Source organism: Heloderma suspectum, chromosome Z (genome assembly GCF_057233095.1).
Source record: "Heloderma suspectum isolate Gila_16-S chromosome Z, 16-S_ref, whole genome shotgun sequence".
Lineage (NCBI taxonomy): Eukaryota > Metazoa > Chordata > Lepidosauria > Squamata > Helodermatidae > Heloderma > Heloderma suspectum.
This window is the reverse complement of record NC_139476.1, coordinates 10934093-10953877: the sequence shown is the minus strand read 5'-3', so window position 1 is coordinate 10953877 and position 19785 is coordinate 10934093. Positions and strand designations below refer to the sequence as shown.

The window sequence follows — 19785 nt, the reverse complement described above, 5'->3', positions numbered from 1 at the left end:
TGGGATGATATTAAATATAATGGTAAATTATATTAAATAATGTGATACACCAGGATTTTTTATTCCTACCATCATTAATTCCCCCTCTTGACATCTACCTGCTCCTCTGACTAAGTTTGTAAAGAAATTTAGGAGGCTTTGGTCAGCGACCTCAACAGAGGCTGTTGTGCTTAACTGAAAAGGTAAATATCCTTTGATCAAGATACGCCAGACCTCATTATCAATTAAGTGCCCTTTGAGGTCCCAATAAATTACATCTTGAAAGATGATTACAATGCCTTTAGCTGTCTGTGTGCCCAAGAACAAACTGCTTTCATCAGTTGTCTGTGAAATGAATTAGCAGGGAATTGTCTAAAACATATGATTCACAGATTAATGTTTCATGAGGTGATCTCTACAATTGAGATTGGGTCTCAGCACAATAATGTAACAATAATGTAATTTTTGGGGGGAGAAAAATGCAACCGAGGAGACTAGCACCAGAGGCCAAGATGGAGAAGATCTCCACAGCCACCATGGACTTCCCCTTGGTGCTCAGGTAAGTTGGCACAAAGGAGACCCAAACACTGCAAAACACCAGCATGCTGAAGGTGATAAACTTGGCCTCATTAAAGCTGTCAGGTAATTTCCTTGCCAGGAAAGCAACTGTGAAGCTGACAAGAGCCAGGAAACCCATATAAGTCAAGACGGTGTAAAACATGGTGGCTGAGCCTTCATTACATTCCGCTATGATCTCTCCAGCCAGGGAATGGAAGTCAAAGTTCAGAAATGGGGGAGACGTTCCCAGCCAGACAGCACAGATTACACCTTGCATGAGGGGACAGGCCAGGACAATGGAGTTTGTCAGTTGTCTCCCCAAGAGTTTTCTGGCCATGTTTCCTGGCTTGGTGGCCATGAAGGCCAGAACTACTGTGACCGTTTTTGCTAAAATGGAAGAAATGGCAACAGAGAAGGTGATGCCAAAAGCAGCTTGCCGGAGAAGACAGGTGACCTTCACGGGTTGGCCAATAAACAAGAAGGAGCAGAGGAAGCAGAGGAGGAGGGAGACGAGGAGGACATAGGTGAGATGCCGGTTGTTGGCTTTGACGATTGGTGTGTCACGGTATTTAATGAAAGTTGCCAACACCAAATATGTGATCAGAGAGAGGAAAAGTGCCAGAGAAGCTAAAATGGAACCCAGCGTCTCCTGATGGGAAAGGTAGTGGATCTTCCTGGGGATACATTGGTCTTGATTCCTGTTTGGATGCTGATCTTCTGGACATGAAGCACAGTGATCTGCATCTGGAATGAACAGCAGCTACTGAAGTATCTCAAAATGACATAGTTTTTATGTTTGTGATAGCCAGTTCATGCTACAATAACTGAGCAAATACAGAGATATCATTTTCTTCAGTATATGAAGTATCCCATCAGGACAGGCATTTGTAGAAAGACTGTGGGAATGGTACAAAAGGCATGATCACAAGCAGCAATCTGTTTGGGACTAGAGTGGGGTCTTATGTCCCATGATTGTTACAAGGAGGCCAACCACCTAGTGAAGTGATTCAGAAATGACACTGAGATTCTTTGTGGTGGCCAGATCAGCCCACAAGGAAAGAGATGGAATTATCCACTCTGCAACTTATTGCACACCCAAGAATACAATGGCCCTTCTATGGCCCTCTCTTTCCACTTGAGCAACTTCTTTCTTAAGAAGACAGTCTGTTAAACCTCAAACCATCTCAAGACCAAACAACCCCACAACAGCCTCAGCTACAAACCCCATGTTCCGTTTCCTGCAATGGGGGGAAAGTCCAAATGCTGTAAGTAACCAATATCTCCAGTGCCCTCTGAATGCGTACATCAATGTCTGCCATTTTCTTTAGATTATGAACAGCACCCCACTCCCCATGTCATGTGTCAGTGAAGAGGCTGAGGGACAGATTACAGAAGACATTATGGGAAAGAGGGGCAATCTGCCTGGGACTGGGGTAGTGTGTCAGGTTTGTTCCCCTGAACGCTGGCATCATCGGTGTTCAGAGCCTTTAATCAAAACCCTCTCCAAAGCTGGATACCAAACAGCTGAGGGAACTCTACCCACCCATTCTGGAAATGAGCATTTCAGCTCAGTTCCTGTCACTTTCCAGGGTTCCTGTAGGAAGGACTGTGTCTGACTGGTAGAACATAATCAGCAGAGGTATACCAGCAAATGAAAGAGAAGTATTCACTATGTGAACATGAAGGAAAGTTTGACAGATACCAGACTAGAGGGTTCTTGCATAAAGGTGTTAATGATTTATTGACTTGATGATGGTGATGATTATGATAGAGCTTCAGCTACTGGGAGTTATAGAGATGTAATAAATATATAAATAAAACTATGAATACTTTGCAAACAAGTAATATTGCACAGATTTGCAAATGGAAACTGAATTTTATCCACTGAGAAAATTGCGGCCTTTGCTCCTCATCCGGGATCTGCACCTTTCCTATCCTGTTCTTGCCCCCATATGTTCTGCATGTAAATAAGGCTTGTAAAGTTTCAGCTACCTGTCTGGTTAGAAAAGGTCCCTTCTGGACAACAGATGCATTCATAGCAGCATACCGGCTTTCCCTCTGGAACTTTCCTCTGGTGCCCTGCAGAGCACCTCTCCACACACCTCGCAGATGGCAGCTCCTGAAAGGGAAGGCAGGAAAAGCTGGTTTCCCACGTGACAGAAATGGGGGTGGGCGGAGGAGTTGGGGGGAGTCAGTGGAGTTCCCCATTACATGGGGAATAGGATCACCACTTTGGAGGGCCAAATCACTTCTGAATGCAGGTGTAACAATAGAAGCTCGTGTAAAACGGATACCAAGACACAAGCAAGAATGTTTGAAACTGCCTCATACATTAGGTGAGGGTTGTCTCCTCTCACAGGTAGTGGCTTCCAGGATTTCAGACAAAGGACTTTTCCAATGTTACCTGGAGATGCTGCAGATGAACAAGGCGCTCCATCACTGAGCAACAGAGACAGAGCAAGTTGCATAGAGATCCAGAGGTAAAATAAGATTCCAGTCTGCATCTCGATGTATCTAAATACATGATAAAATATGTATCTAAATACGTGATAAAATGATGTATCTAAATACATGATAAAATGATATATTTTTTTGATAAAATGCTTCTAGGGGTGTATGAAACTCCGCTTACCTGGCTCCGCCGGGTTCCGCAGGTGGGGGGAGGCGATCCGTTCCTCCCCCCCAGAATCCTGCCTGGCTGGCTCCGCTGCGCAGCCAGGCCGTGGAGCCGCCGGTCGGGCTAACCCACAGCGGGGCCTCCAGCCGCTGCCGGGCTGCTGCGGACACAAATGGCATCCTTTAAATATTTACATAGCCTATCATGGTGAAAAAGGGAATGCAAATGGTGGCCGCCATAGCTGCCGCCATTTGCTTTCCCTTTTCTTGCCGTGATAGGCTATGTAAGTATTTACATAGGCTATGTAAGTATTTGCGAAAGATGCGAATGGCGGCTGCAGATGCGGACGGCATTCAAGGAGCATCAGAACGGCCGGAAAAGGTAGTGGGGGGGAGGCAGAGGGCTTCATTCTGCCACAGATTTTGGGGGGCCTAGATTTTGGGAGGCCTCACCGAGATCTGTGGCGGAATTCTCCGCCATGCCTAAATACTTCAAAAGGTATAAGAACCAATAATTTAAAATAAGGTTTAAAGAAAAAATCCTATTACCCCGCAGATGCTGTTTAAGGGCCATATGATTTCTCCACAAATCCATGAGTCACCAAAACTCTCAGGGCAAGATACACAAGAGAAGCAGGCACAATAAACTAGGGATGTTGGAGAATTCCGCCACGGACTCCTCCCGTTATGCCATTTGTGTCCCTGAATTAGCCGTGATAGGCTACATATATATTTACATAGCCTATCATGAAAAGAGCAGGGACGCAAATGGAATAGCGGACGCCACTTGTGTCCATGCTCTTTGCTGTGATAGGCTACATAAATATATACGTAGCCTATCACGGCTAACGCAGGGACACGAATGGCATCCACTACGTCGGCCGCCATCTGCAGCCACAGCCCGGCAGCGGATGGTAGTCTGGCTGTGGGCAGGCCTGGCCAGCAGCTCTGCAGCCTCGCCGCAGAGGGGAGCCATCCGGGAGGATTCCGGGGGGGACAGGATGGATCGCCTGCCTCCTCCCCCCCGTGGACCAGGAACCTGGTGAGTAATCCATACAGCCCTACAATAAACCCATGATAAAACTCATTAAAAGCTTTAAGAGAAGAAACAATAATTGGAAATAATTTCAAAGGAAGAGACAAATCCCAAGCAGCATATCATGGCTATGAAGAGGAGGAAGCGAATGGCAGCCGCAGGACGGCCACCATTCGCAAAGCAGCACAGACGGGAGCAGGTAAGTGGTCCATTTCATGCGCCTTTTGTGGGTTGGGGGCGGCGGGGACTTCATCCCGCCCGCCTTTCATGGGGTGGTGGGCGGGGGCTTCGTTCAGTGATGGATTTCAGGGGGCTGAATGCACTGGCATTCGGCCTCACCAAGATCCGTCGCAGAATTTTCTGACATCCCTAGCTAGCTGAAACATGAGAAGGGCTTTTAAGCATAGCATTGCATGTATCCTTAAAAATAAAAAACACCCCAGTTTACAATTCTTTTAAAAGTCCCAGGAGAACAAAAAGAACTTTGCTTAGTTCCTAAAAGTCAAACAAGTAGGCAGCTGGAGGACCTAGCTAAGGAAGATATCCCACAATTTGGGGGCCACTACAGAAAAGGCCCGGCTTATGAAGACCCATCCCCCGGTCTCAGTGTGTGAGGATACTTCAAGCAACACCTCAGATGAGGACCTCAGAGCACAGGTAGCAACATATGTGAAGAAGTATTCCTTGGATCCCTGCACTGAGCAGGGGGGTTGGACTCGATGGCCTTGTAGGCCCCTTCCAACCCTACTATTCTACGACTCTATGATTCTATGATTCTACATTCTGTGGCCCCAAGCCACAAAGGGCTTCTTAGATTAAGACCAACAGCTTGAATTGGGCCCAGAAACAAACTGGCAGTTGCCAGTGAAAAAAAGAAAGTGGAGATAGTACTATATATGGGCATAATACAGACATAATGCCCAGTTACAGTCAGTAGCCTAGTTACCATATTTTGTACTAACTGAAGTTCCTGGACTACCTGCAAGATGAGCCCCACATGGGACACACTGTAGTCACCTAACTGGAAGGTTACTGGATCACTGAAGACAGGCTGTCTCTATCCAGATTGGGGATGGGGACTATCTGGCAAACCACCCTAAACTGCTAAAAGACAGTCCATGCCCCAGAAGACATGTCTTCCTCTAGAGACAAAGATGGATCTTCAAGTACTGCCAAGCTACAAACTTGCTCCCTTAGGGGGAGCGTACCCCCTTCCAGAAAAGTTGAACAGAGATAAAGAAACCTCCTGGCAGTAGTATCTGCATCTTGCCTGGATTGTGCTAAAGTTTATTGGCCCATGTAGACAATTACAGTAACTTAACAGAAAGTTTACCAGATCCCTTAAGCCAGGTTATTTCTTTCCAGGTTGGGCAGTAGCTGGCATACCACCCTAAATTGGTAAAAGTCACTCCATGTCCCAGAAGACACATTTACCTGTGGGGGAAAAGTTGGATCTTCAACCCCTCTCCCAAATCTACAAAGTTGATCCTTTCTGGGGAGAGCTACATCTTTCAGAACAAGCTGAACGGAGATAAGCCACCTATCAGTAGTATCTGTGACTTGTCTGGATTGAGCTAAACTCTATTGACCCTCATCCAGTCCATTACAGTGGAGAGAATGTAGTTTTCAATAAAAGGCTGATTAAATAGGAGCAAAGGAAGCTGGAGCCAGATCCATTCCCAGGCCTAGCTGGAAACTGGTGAGCGAACCTGGGACATTTGCATGGAAAGCAGGTGCTTTACCACAGGGCAGCAGCCCTCCCTGGACTCAGTCAGCCTTGGGTTCTACCTAGGAAGGTACCTTCTGTTCTCAAGGGACAGAACTGCAACAGTCTGTAGTTCTATAATCCCAAAACATTCACTGCAACCCCACCTGTGTAGCCCAGACAATAGCTTTGGACTTAATGGTGAAATCCTCGCCTGGTGAAGCCTCTTGATGTATCCAACCAACTTGCACAGGATCAAAAGACCCATTTGGGAAGAAGATCCAGTTCAGGATATCACATCTCTTGCCATTTCCCTTGAAAGAGACTTCATCCCCAGCACTGTTGTTAAACCGGACGTTCCTCAAGGAGGCAAGAATCTGAAATGAAAGAGACACTGAGCAAAGTGGATGATGGGTTGTGACTGTTAGTGGGGTCTGGTGTCTTCTGACATACTGTGATGGTCCTCAAGGAAGCAGATGCCTTCCATCTTTACTTCATTGCTTAGTTTGGGGGGGGGCATGGCCAACAAGCCTCATACACCCCCACCCCGAATCCATGAAAAATACATATTCTTTTTGGAAAAAAAAAAAGTATCCATAATGGCTATGGAGTGTCAAAAGTATCCAAATTAGCTTGATTGCCTTTTTAATGCTCCAGATCTACTACAGGGGTCATCTTGTATTTATTTTTCTTATTATTCCACACCATGGGGGGGCAGCCTACTGGGGGTCCAGTGGAAAAATAGTCCTCAGACCGCCCAGATTTGCACACCCCTGGTTTCGTTGAAATCCTAAGGTGCTTCTTCATTGGACAATAACCATTAGAAAAAGCTTCCGCACCAGGGGGCAGTTTGGTGCGGGGTGTGTGTGGCTAAATTGGTGTACACTTGGTTGAAGACACTCTCACATTATGGGTGGGAGCTGGAGGAGTTTTTCTCATAACAGCAAAAAGACCAACATCTGATGGATTCAGCTGGCTGGCATGAAGGAGCATTGGGGTGGGGTGCATGTTATTTGATTCTGAGGGGTGGGGTGGGGGGCAAAGACTAGGACTGGATGTTGTGGGGGTTTGCTTGATTCCTGCCTTCTTACTTGTCAGAGTTATACTTCTATAATTATGACAAAAGAAGTAGAAGTTTCTGATACTCGTCACTGAATTTCTGTTACTCTTTAAGGGGAATCATGGCTATGAATTATGGAAGAAGATCCATGGGAGATGTCTTTCTTAGGATCTTTAGAATGGACAAATAGCCCTTCTCTATGGCTGACTTGTTGCTTCCATGATTTGACCTTAAAAACATCTCCAAGACACTTTTTATAGCACTGCCAAATCTTAATGACACCAAGACCTGCCACGGCTGGACATTCAGAACCCTCTTGGCTTCCCCCGTCATTGCACGTTTGGATCCAGACAAGTACACGGCATGCAACGCGTGTGCCACAGAGTAGATGGCATTGTAGATGCTGTAGCTGCGACTGGTCATGCTCAGTTGGAAGCGATGGCCTGGCAGGTCCTCTAGCTTCTCCTTCCCAGTACAGTTTCTCCATCCCATTTGAGAGGTTTGGCCTGATTGCAGAATCTTACAGTGAAATACCATTTCCCACCAGTCCCGGAGAAAGATGTCTCCTTGTGGTTCTAATGGATCTAAAGCCTGGAGAAGAGGCTTGAATTCTGGCACATCCTTTGTGTGGACTCTGAAGTTCAATGCACCATGGAAAGGTTTTAGATACTGCAAGTGGAATTGGGATCCCGTTGCAGCAATTTCAAAATGGGATGTCAAGATCCAAACCTTCCTCAATGAGGCATTGGTCTCTTGCAGATGAAGAAACAATCCTATAATTTGTCCTTTCCCAAAGAGAATAATGACTAAGGATTTGACCCAAGAAGTAGGAATATACATGGAAATAAGTGGTTCACCCATCAATAAGACCCTGTCAGCTGGCTCCACCATTTTGGAGAAGACCATGCAGATGTCATTCTGCTTGAACATTGGTGTCAGTGTCTGGATGAAAGTTTCACCACGGTCATCACTGTAGGAAACCAGCCCAATCCAGTTCCAGTGGAAATGCAGGAGCAGCCGGACTAAGCCCACATATTGAATATGTTCATTGGGATCAATCCGGTAGAAGGAAGGAAATACCCTTTTCTCTCTCTGAAGAGAGTCAAACAAGCCATAACCAAGCTGAAGGAAGGAATTTCAAGAGGGTTGGCCCCATTAGGCAGTTGCAGCAAAACCAACGAGTTTTTGAACTTGAAAGACTAACACGTTTTTCATGGCATAAGCTTTCCTGGACTCCTATATTTCATATCACATTTCATCTGATATGTTATCCTGAAAGAAAAATTTCAAAAGTATATTTCTAAATGTAAGCTGAGCTCAAATATTTTGGCCACCTAATGCGAAGAGAAAACTCACTGGAAAAGAGCCTGATGCTGGGAAAGATTGATGGCAAAAGGAGAAGGGGATGGCAGAGGATGAGATGGCTGGATAGCATCACCAATGCAATGAATATGGACTTGAGCACACCCCTGGAGAGAGCAGAGGACAGGAAGGCCTGGCATGCTATGGTCCGTGGGGTCACGAAGAGTCGGACACAACTTAACGACTGAACAACAGCAACAACAAAATGTAAGCTGACCCTGTATGGTAATGTCAAGTCCATCACCCCAAAAGTCAGGGCTGGCATGAAGTACCCCTAATGTAATTGGTCAAAACAGAAGTTATTTTGTATGGAAATGTGTCCCAATGCTTAGACTCATCGAATCATAAAGTTGGAAGGGGCCATTTAGGCCACTGAATACAACCCCCTGCTTAGTGCGGAAACGCAGTTTCAAGCATCCCCGACAGATAGCGGTCCAGTCTTTGCTTGAATTCCTCCAGGGATGGAGAGCTCACCACCTACCTAAGCAGTCAGATCCATGATCTGATTGCTCTGATAGTAAAGACGTTGTTCCTAATGTTCCACTGAAATCTGCCTTCCTGTAACTTATGCCTGATATCTTATGTCCTACAGCCTTGGATGACAGAGAACAGTTTGCAGCCCTCTTCTGTGTGACAATGCTTTCGGTACTTGAAAAGTGCTATCATAACGCCCATCAGTTGTCAAAGCAAAACATAACCAGTTCCTGCAATCTTCCCTTGCAGGACTTAGTTTCTAATTCCTTGATAATTTTTGATCCCACTCTCTGAATCTGTCCCAGGTTGTCTGAATCCTTAAAATGTAGTGTCAGGAACTAGTCACCGTATTCAAGCTGAGGTCTGAACAGAGCAGAGTAGAGTGGAACTATTCCTTCCTGAGATTTTGAGACTATACTTGTATTGATGACACCTGAAATTGCATTTGCTGCTTTGGCAGCCACATTACACTGCTAACTCATATTCAGCTTGTGATTGGCTGCAACCAATCAAATAGCCTGGGTCGCTTTCTCAAATGTGTTGCTGAAATACACCACACACACACACACACACACACACACACACACTAATGCCCACAGCACTGGACATAAAACACTGCAGGTGAGGTCTTATGCTGTAGTGGGGAGGGGAGGCTTCACGCAATCCCTACTGGAGGAGCTATGTTAGTCATTTGTGGCAAAGACAACAAGGAGTCTTTTGGCTACTTGTTAGTTGGTGAGTCTTTAAGGCATTGCCAGAATCTTTGTTGTTTGCTACAACTGAAAACCTTTCCGGACATAACAGACCCATTGATGGGATAGGTCACACAACAGCCTCCTGAAATGCCCAGTTCTGGATTACTGACAAGGTATGAAGTAGGGGTGTACAGATTACTCACCCCGTTCCAGGTGGGGCCGTCCGCTGGGTGGGGGAGGCGATCCGTCCCTCCCCCCTGGAATCCTCCCTGGCCGGCTCTGCTCCACGGCAAGTCCGCAGAGCTGCCAGCCGGGCCCGCCTGCAGCCAGATGTGCGTCTGCTGCTGGACTGCAGCCAGAAATGGCAGCCACCATAGCGGCCGCCATTTGTGTCCCTGCATTAGCCATGATAGGCTACGTATATATTTATGTAGCCTATGACAGCAAAGAGCAGGGACGCAAATGGCATCTGCTATGCCATTTGTGTCCCTGCTCTTTTCGTGATAAGCTACGTAAATATATACGTTGCCTATCACGGCTATCGCAAGGACGCAAATGGTATAGCAGCTGCTATTTGCATCCCTGCATTAGCTGTGATAGGCTACGTATATATTTATGTAGCCTATCACGGCAAAAGGTAGGGACGCAAATGGCGTAGCAGATGCTATTTGCGTCCCTGCTCTTTGCTGTGATAGGTGACGTAAATATTTACATAGCCTATCACGGCTAAAGTAGGGAGGCAAATGGTGGCCACAGACTGGGGCAGCCATTCGTGGCCGCAGACCGGGGCAGCGGATGGACCGGACGGCCAACAAAAGGCAGGGTCTGTCCCGGGGAAATTTTGCAGGATGGCGGGGGGATTGCTCTGTTCCGCCACGGACTCGGGGGGTGGGGGCAGATTCTGAAGAATCCAGCCTCATTGGAGTCCGTGGCAGAATTCTCTAACATCCCTAGTATGAAGGACATTTTCTTTTGCCATACAGAATTGCGGTAATACCGTGCTGCCACACACACCCTGCCTTGTTTCCAGAGACTGGCTTTTCCATATTTATTATCCTGAGTTCGGAAGAACCCCCACAGGTATCCCCACTTGGATTTCCTTACCTGTGGGAACTTAAGGATGCCCAAGATGGAGGCCATCTGCCTTGAGGATTCAGAGTCAAGACCCCCAATAACAGAGAGCAGTTTATCCTTCTTGTTGCATTTGTAATTCGGACACATTTGCCCCCGAGTGGAGAGCAGAGACAGGGTGCTCACATAGATCCTTCTGACCATGTTCCTGTGGTCATAGATGCGGAAGCCAAGCGTGGTGTTGGGTAGGAGAGTTGGATCCTTGTTGAGCTCATTGATGGCAAACGCCAAAGTTGGGATTTGCTGGTAGTACCTGATTGACCACCTGCAAGGAGAGTGTCATTGGAGGGTGGAGATGCCAAACAAACCCTGCTGAGACTAGAAGACCATCTGGTTCAAACATCTTTGGGAAAATACAAACACTTTCAGTCCAAAGCCAACTTTCATCCAAAAATCAAGAATTCACAGAGAAATCCAGATTCTTTTGTTGACTCCCCCACTTCTATCACACGCGCGTGCATGCACACACACAGAATGAGAGAGAGAATGAGAGAGAGAGACCTAGTGAGGGGGGGGAGTATTGCCAGCTGCATTTCAGAAGAGCCCTGCTGGATCATAGATCAGAAGAGCCCTGCTGGATCATAGATCAAAGGGGAGCGTGGGTGGCTGGGGTGTTCAACTGGCCCTCAGACTGTCCTTACAGGTTGAAGCCAATCCTGACAAGCCCCTGAAACTGGTATTTCAACCTAGGGAATTTTGAATGTCAGCAGCATGGCTAATGCACATCCTTGGGAGGAGCCCCCTAATCTAAAACCAAAGCAAGCATCTGTCACAGATCCCTCTTGTGGAAACCTACGTAAGATTACCAAAGAAAGTTAATTGGGATAATTGACTGAAGTCCTGTGTCTTTGCTGGAAGATAGTTGCCCAGTGGTATATTCGCACCAATGAGGTCTCCTGGCTTGTAATAGTCTTCACACAGTTCGTATGTCCCAGTCCAGAGGCACGTGGTCCTCAGCATCCTCTGGGTGACCCGAGGCAGGAGCCAAAACAGCAGCAGCAGCCGCAGCCAAACCATCAGGGGCATAGAGAAACCTTCCTTCCTTGCTCAGCGACAAAGGGAACCTGAAAGAGAACTGACTCTACGGGCCCCAGCAGGGGAATTAGATCTTAGCCAGAGATGGTCAGACACCATTCCCAGCCCCACATGGAAGGGATCAATATGTATTTATATTCAGCATGTTTTCTCCAGCATTTCTTTGGTATTGATGTGCTGGACAGAAATCCATGGGGGATTCCACAAGATTACTGTAATTTGGAGAGTACCTGGCTAGAGGAATAACCACAGCCCCAGAGGGCTGGGCTCCCTTTGCACTTTGGAGAGTACCTGGCTAGAGGAATAACCACAGCCCCAGAGGGCTGGGCTCCCTTTGCACTTTGGAGGGAGAAAAACAGGTTTGCGTCACTGTCTCTCGTCTCGGGTGGACGGGCTCAGGGATTTGACTTTAGTTGTCAGGTTACAAACTTGGGTCTGTGTGAAGTCGTACTCCTAATTCCAACTTTTTATACTGCGTTTAATGATTTAACTTTTGTAAACCACCCAGAGAGCTTTGGCTGTGGATAGAGATGGAGGAGAATTTTGCCACGGATTTCAGTGAGGCCAAATGCACTGGCATTCGGCCCCCCAAAATCTGTGGCGGAACGGCCTGCCCCCCCCAGTGGATTCCCCCCAGGACAAAGCTTACCTGGGGCGGATGTTCCAGATGGCAGCGGATGTTCCAGATGGCGGTGGCTGCAGCGGCGGCTGCAGCGGCAGCAGCTGGTCTTTTGACCAGCTGCCACAGCCGCCATTTGCATTCTGGTCTTTGCCATGATAGGCTACGTAAGTATTTACATAGCCTATCATGGCAAGCCAAGAAAAAAAAAAGGCATACGCAAATGGCGGTGGCTACGGTGGCCAACATTGGCGCTCCCTATTTTTCGCCATTTTAGTCTACGTAAATATTTATGTAGGCTATTAAGGCGGGGGGGAAAGGGAACTGCAAATAGTGTAGTGGGCGCTATTTGTGTTCTTTTTTTTGCCGTTTTATCCTACATAAATATTTACGTAGGCTTTTACGGCGATAAAAAAGAAATGTAGCGTAGTAGGCACTATTTGCGGTTCCCCCTTTTTTTGCCATAATTGCCTATGTAAATATTTACATAGGATAAAACGGCGAAAAATAGGGAACGCAAATGGCGGCCGCCATAGCCGCCACCATTTGCGTACACCATTTTTTTGGGGGGGGCATGCCATGATAGGCTATGTAAATACTTATGTAGCCTATCATGGCAGCCTGGAAGGACACAAATGGCGACCGCTACCACGGCTACCATTTGCATCCGCAGCAGCCCGTCCGCGGCCGGAAGTTCAGTTGCGGACAGCCCTGGCTGGCTCTCCGCGGAGTTGCTGCGGAGCAGAGCCTGCTGGGCAGGATTCTGGGGGGATTGCCTCCCCCCGTTGAGGATTCTGGGGGGAGGGACGGAGAGCCTCCCCCCCCAACGGATGCCCCGACTGGAACCAGGTAAGGTATTCGTACATCCCTAGCTATGGAGCGGTATAGAAATGCAATCAATCAATCAATCAGTCAAAGATGGAGTCCAAGCTTGTGCCAAAGTTCACTGGCCCAGACTGATGACTGGGGAAGGGAGGTTTTGGAAACAGATTAATGTAATGCAGCATTGACCAACAAGACATTGGTGGGTGAACTAACTGGTCTAAATGGATTTGACTGTGGTGGTCAGGGTCTACCTTTGGGCCTGTGTGATTTTGAGGACATAAGGCCATGAGTAACATCTCAGGACTCAGCGTGGCCCTTCCTCTCCCATCCCCTCAGATGTTATAATTGAGTGCAAGTACTGTAACCTGAATTTGATCCAGTGGAAGGTTACTTGGAGAACCCTCAGACCCAGGAGAACATTTTGCCTTAACCTCAGATGACCCATCTCTGCCATCATGGACACCTGGCATTCAGTCTTCTTGGTGATCCCTCAGGCTACAGATAGCATCAGCTATAGCAGCCTTCCCCAGCCTGGGGCCCTCCAGATGTTTTGGACTGGAACCCCCCATCATTCCTAACCAGTAAGGTCATTGGCTATGTTGGCTGGGAATGATGGAGTTGCAGTCCAATACAGCTGAAGAGCATGTGAAACAGAGCTAGTGCTTCTTTTAACCATATGTTCTGGCAGTGCCCAATACGTGCCTCTTTTTGGTAGAAGGTTATTATATAGATAAACCTTGTACTGGAACACTCTTTAATATTTACTGATGTACATGTGTTTTTCAGTTATCCACCTGCATCCTGGAAGTTAACATATAGTCAGTGCAAATGGATCCTCTGCATCCTTTTGACAGCCAGAAGACAGATATTACTACACTGGAACTATAAATGGTGAGCCGCCATAATGCAATGGGTTGAGAACGTAACAATGCTTACAACATTTGAACAAGGGCTGTACAGACTCCACCTGTGAATTGATATGTTTCTGGAACTTTGGTCTGCCTTTGTTGAAGTTGATAATTATACTAAGAAGTATAATTCATAGAACACCATATTTTCACACACACACAAACACACATTCATTTCATATGTATGAATTGAAATTGATACATTCGAATATACGTAGCTACACGTTTTTCCCTTTTTTGTTTTGTTTCATTGGAATTTCACAATTCAACATTAATGTAAAAACAAAATCTGGAGAGCATCAGGTGGGGGAAGGCGGATGTATGACAACTATACCAAGGATGCAAAACATGTCCCAGGACAGCTACAGTTGCTGTGCCACAAGGCATTAGACCCTGTCCAAGGGGGCATGCAAGATGTGTGATGAAGGGGGACTGCTAAACCTTCCAAAAGCAAATGGAGAATTCCCAAAGAGGCTCATTGTGCTCTTTCTGGCAACAGGTGAAGACCTTTTTATTTTCCCTGGCATTTTAGTACTTTAGCTCTGTTGCTTTTAATCTGTAATTGTCGTTTACATTTCTGCATTGCTGCTAGGTTTAATTTGGATTTGTACTTTGATATTGTAGTTTCAAGCTTTTACATTCTGTATCGTATTTTGTAGGGATGTGCGAAAGTCACTTACCTTTTCGAAGGGGGTGATTCGCGGTGGGGGGGGAGGCACTCCACACCTCCCCTCGAAATCCTATCCCAGCCAGCTCCGCTCCACGGCAACTCTGCGGGGCCACCAGCCAGGTGCATTCTCAGGCATGCGGAGCCTGCGGACACAAATGGTGGTGGCTACGGCAGCTGCCATTTGCGTTCCTGATTTTTTGCAGTAATAGGTAGGGATGGCGGAGAATTTCTCCCCGAATCTTCGGGGGGCTGAGCACCAACGCATTCGGCCCGCCAAAATTGGCGGTGAAATTCTCCGCCACCCCCCGGGATGGGACCTACCTTTGGAGAAAGTCCTTCCTGTCGGCGGGTCCCAGCAGCGGTTCGTCGGCCTTTTGTCGGGGGTGGGGGTGGCAGCCGCTCTTCCGACCGGCTGCTGCCACCGCCATTACAAAGTAAAGTGTAAAAAAAAAAAAAAACACCCGTGATAGGCTATGTAACGATTAACTTAGCCTATCACGGCTAGATTTCCAAAGTCAGCCGTGATAGGCTACGTAAATCGTTATGTAGCCTATCACGGGTGACTTTGAAAAAAAAAAGCACGTACGCAAATGGTGGCGCCCTATGGGCGCCGCCATTTGCGTTCCTTATTTGGTCCCGGTAGTCTACGTAATACCATAGGGTGCCGCCATTTGCGTACGCGCTTTTTTTTTTTTTCAAAGTCACCAGTGATAGGCTACTTAACGATTTACGTAGCCTATCATGGCTGACTTTGGAAATCTAGCCGTGATAGGCTACGTTAATCGTTACGTAGCCTATCACGGGTGTTTTTTTTGTTTTTTGTTTTACTTTTTGTTTCGCGGCCGGGGAGACGGGGCGCTTCTCCCCAGCCTGAATTTCGGCCGGGCGAGGCAGGGCACCTCCCCCCCCTCGCCTGAACTTCGGGGGGAGAAGCGAAGCGCCTCCCCCCCACCGCGAAGCACCGCTGCGAAAAGGTAAGTGACCTTCGTACATCCCTAGTGATAGGCTGCGTAAACATTTACGTAGCCTATCATGGCAAAAAACGGGTGCAAATGGCGTAGCAGCCGGCATTTGCATCCCTGTCTTTCGCCATGATAGGCTATGTAAATATATACATAGCCTATCACAACCCGGCGTAGGGATGCAAATGGTGGCCGCTACGACGGCCGCCATTTGCGGCCACAGCACCCCAGCAGTGGCCAGAGCCGCTGCCACCGCTGCTGCCGCCGCCACAGCCAGGTAGGCTCTGTTTCACAGGGCTTTCGTGGGGGGGTGCTCCATTCCGCCATGGATTCCGAGGGGGCGAATTCACTGGAATTCGCCCCCCCTGGGATCCATGGCAGAATTCTCTAGATCCCTAGAATTTTGTGGTTTCAACTGTGGGGAACTGAGCAGAGATCTTTGGCTCTTAGGTGGTATAGAAATGTAATACATACACACATACCTAAGACGCCTTCGTTGACCCTCCTCCTGATCTGGTTTTAACATCCAGTCACGCAGGAGTAGGGATAGCGGAGAATTCCGCCATGGATCTCGGTGATGCTGAATGCCAGCGCATTTGGCCCCCCAAAACCCATTGCGGAACCCATTGCGCAGCACAGCAGTGGCCGGATGTCGCTGCAGGTTGCCTCGGCCAGCGGCTCCACAGAGTTGCGCGGAGCGGAGCCGGCCATCGAGGATTTCAGGTGGAGGGACGGAGTGCCTTCCCCCCACAACTCAGATGTACAAAACAGAACAGGTAAGTCGTTTCGTACATCCCTATGCAGGAGTGGAAGCTGGAAGAGCTGAACTAGTAGGACAGGGAGGCAGACGAGCAGGAAGGTCTCGGGTTCAATCCCCACTGAGGTTTGTGGAGACTTTTGTCAGGAACCCTGGAGAGCCACTGCCAGTTTTTCTAGGCCAGCGGCAGGCAACAGGCAACCACGGGACCAGAATGCCCTCGGACCCCTTAGGAAACGAAGATGGCAGGTGGCCACAGCCTGGTGCTTTCATCTGCAGGGTGCAGATTTTGTGTTGGTGCCCAGGACAGTTTCTCGTATTGCCAGGAAATGTTGCCTAATCCTGGCAAAGACAATACTGATTTCAACGGATCAATGGTCTAACTCAGTACAAGGCAGCTTCCTTCAAAGACTTCTTCTCTCGCAGTCAGGGAGCCCCTGCCTAAGCTTCACAGTTTCGGCTGGTTGAGGGACTTTTATCTGTGGGAATATTACTAGTTTCTCTTTATATCTAAACACTTGTGTGAAATGTGCTTCCCACCTTCCAGTCATACTTTGGGCCTCTCATCCTTCAGATATTGTGTTCGCCCGACCAGATTGCGTAATCTTGTGATATCTTTCTCTAACATGGTGGCTTCTGCGTCTGCCCATAACTGTATCCAATATCTGCCTTTCTTTTTGTACAGCAACTGTGTAGATGCTTTATTTATTTAATTATTTGCTCCAGTCTTCAGCCAAAAAATGCTTCCACTTCCAGGGAGGCTTATGAAGTAGAAAAATAAGACAGCCCCTGCCCTGAGGCTTACAATCTAAAAGACATAACAGAAAAGGAAAAGTGATGGGGAAGGAAAAGAGGAGAAAAAGGAAAACCCCAGCACCAGTTCTTACATTCAAATGGGGATGGAAGGACCAGTGAGGTTCTAGCTCATCGAGGTTCTCTGATTTCCACCTCAGGGCTCAGTTCATCTCACTCCCATTCCCGATATGCCAGAGTTTCCCCCTCTTCACCATATCAGAAAAGTGTGCATGTTGGTGCACACGTTTTGAAGTGCACACCCCAAAAGCACGGTTTCTTCCATAAACTAAGGTGTGGAAATGAGTACTGCATTCTCATACACATTCGAGGCTGCAACAATGGCAAGTTCTAGTAGAAAAGGAATTGAAACAAAAGCCTCATCCATTCCTAGTTGTGACATTCTCGCAGTCGTTCCTCCTGGCAGGGAAGGGCGGAACAAGCTCCCTGCAGCTGCCCCCTCTCTGCCAACAGACGGGGCCACATTGGTCCCCCCTTGCCATGATGATGTTCTTCTTGGGAGACAGGAGCAGGCAGCCTCATCCCTCAGTCCTTGGTTCCCTGGCCGATGGATGGGGCCACACCTCCTTCTGCTCTTCCTCAGGTACGGTGAGCACCTTGCCTTGCCTGCTTTTTCTGCACTGGGCCAAGAGCTAGGATCCTGCACAAAATTCCATCAGGGCTTGCCTGGGCAACTGCTGGACATTTCTGCCTGGTCCTGGAGCAGAATGGATCAGATGCACAGTCTCCTCACCTCCCAGATCTCTGGTGACCTCATCTAGTGCAACACAAGGGATCCTGAAGGACTCACCTCTCATCTGTCCAGATGAAAAGCAGGGTATTTTTTTTAAAAGCCATGGCATTCAACAGGTGTCCCCCAGCACCACTTTCTGAGATCGTCCCTCCAAGAAGGACTGGAGCCACCATATAAACAGCGCCTCCAGGTCTCTTCCCAATCATACCCCTCAGAAGAATACCAGGCAGGAAGGTATTGAAAGCTGCTTAAAGGTCCAGCAGAACTGATAAGCTGCCTTATCAGTCTTGTTACCTCAGAGGGAGCAGAGCAACTGCCCAAACTTCAGTTCTGTCTAGTTGAGAGATTTTTTTTCCCTGTGGGGAAAATATTGGGAGGGACTCAGTTTTTCCAAAGAGCATCCCACCTTTCTGTCATAATTTTGACCTCTAATTTTGAGATACTGTGTTATTCTTTCTTGCTGACAAATTGCAGAATCTTGTTGTATGCCTAAACAGCAACTTCTTAGACTTCCCATAACTGTATCCAATCTTTGGATTTCTTCTTGTGTAGCAACTGTTTATACTAAAGGTCTGCACTGACCACAAGATTTTACTTGGACCTTAGAAAATGGCTTGATTCTGCTCATCCTGATTCAGAGGCCTCCTGGATTAGGAGGAGGATTTACTAGGCTTGGTTTATTCAAGCCGGTCCTGTCCCTGTGTGAACTAGTAGATTCCAGAGGCCCAGGGCTGCTTGTCCTGTTGCTGCGGGGGGGGGGGGAGGACCTTTTCAGAAACTAGTCCAGGTGCAGGGGGGGGCAGAGCCTTTGGGGTGACTAGGTATGGACATCTAGAGGGGGCTGTCCCTCTCAGATCCCAGGAATACAGAACCTACCGTGCAACGATGGGAGATGAAGTTACTAGATGTCCCTCCTCCCTCAACGAGTCAAACACTTGGCATGTAGAAGGTCTGGGTTCGATCCCCATAATCTCCATGTAGGGTTGGGAAAGGCTCTTGTCAGAAACCATGGAGAGCCCATGCCAGGCCATGTGGACATATCTTCCCCAAATTGGAGCCCTCCACATGTTTTGGATGCCAACGCCCAGCATTCCTGACCCTTGTCCACATTGAATGGGCCTGATGGAAGCTGATGTCCAGAACATCTGGAGGGCACCAGGCTGGGAAAGACTGGAACAGATGATACTGAGTGAGAAGGACCCAAGCTCTGACTCAGCAGAAGGGAGTCCCTTACATTCCACTGTATTGCAGCCCTTTCTCCATTTATTTATTTGGTAGATCTAAACAGTTCACAAAACACATTACAATATGTGTTACAATGCAGTTAAAATGCATAAAAATGGCTAAAACATTAAGGTAAATATTAATAGAACCCGCTAAAATCAATTAAAACAACAGCATAATTACAACCAAACAGACTGGCAGCATATTTACTCAGGGAAGGCCTGGGTAAAGAAACAGGTCTGTAACTGGTGCCTAAAGCATGAGACCGTTGGCGCCTCCAGAAGTCCAGTGGGGAGATCATTCCTCAAATTGGGTGCCATCACAGACAGGTCCTGCTTCTTGCTTGCTGTGGGTGGGATCACAGCTGATATACCAACCTGAGTCAGTAACAGGTACTCCTCACTACAGAAGCCACTCTAACGACAAGGATGAGTCCCCAAACTACATACCTTTTCTTTGTGAGGTGTGCAACCCTGTCTAGAACAAGCAAACTCCCCAATTCTCATGCTTGGCTATCAGCCACTCCTAGAGTCTTTGTCTTGTCAAGATTCAGTCAATTGTTGGCCTTCATCCAACCCAACATTGCATCCAGGCACCAGTTCAGAACATGCACGGACTCTCCT

At 47.6% G+C, this 19785-nt stretch overlaps 1 protein-coding gene across 1 annotated transcript; it reads right to left on the bottom strand.

Moving 5' to 3' along the window:
- Nucleotides 1–6046: 6046 nt before the first annotated feature.
- LOC146333674 (extracellular calcium-sensing receptor-like) lies at nt 6047–17020 on the bottom strand. The gene is made up of 6 exons (XM_084825673.1): nt 16946–17020; nt 11882–11946; nt 10590–10881; nt 7987–8076; nt 7243–7896; nt 6047–6271 (listed from the first exon to the last, which is right to left on the bottom strand). The coding sequence occupies exons 1-6, from the start codon at nt 17018–17020 to the stop codon at nt 6047–6049; spliced, it is 1401 nt and encodes a 466-aa protein (XP_084681799.1).
- Nucleotides 17021–19785: the final 2765 nt, after the last annotated feature.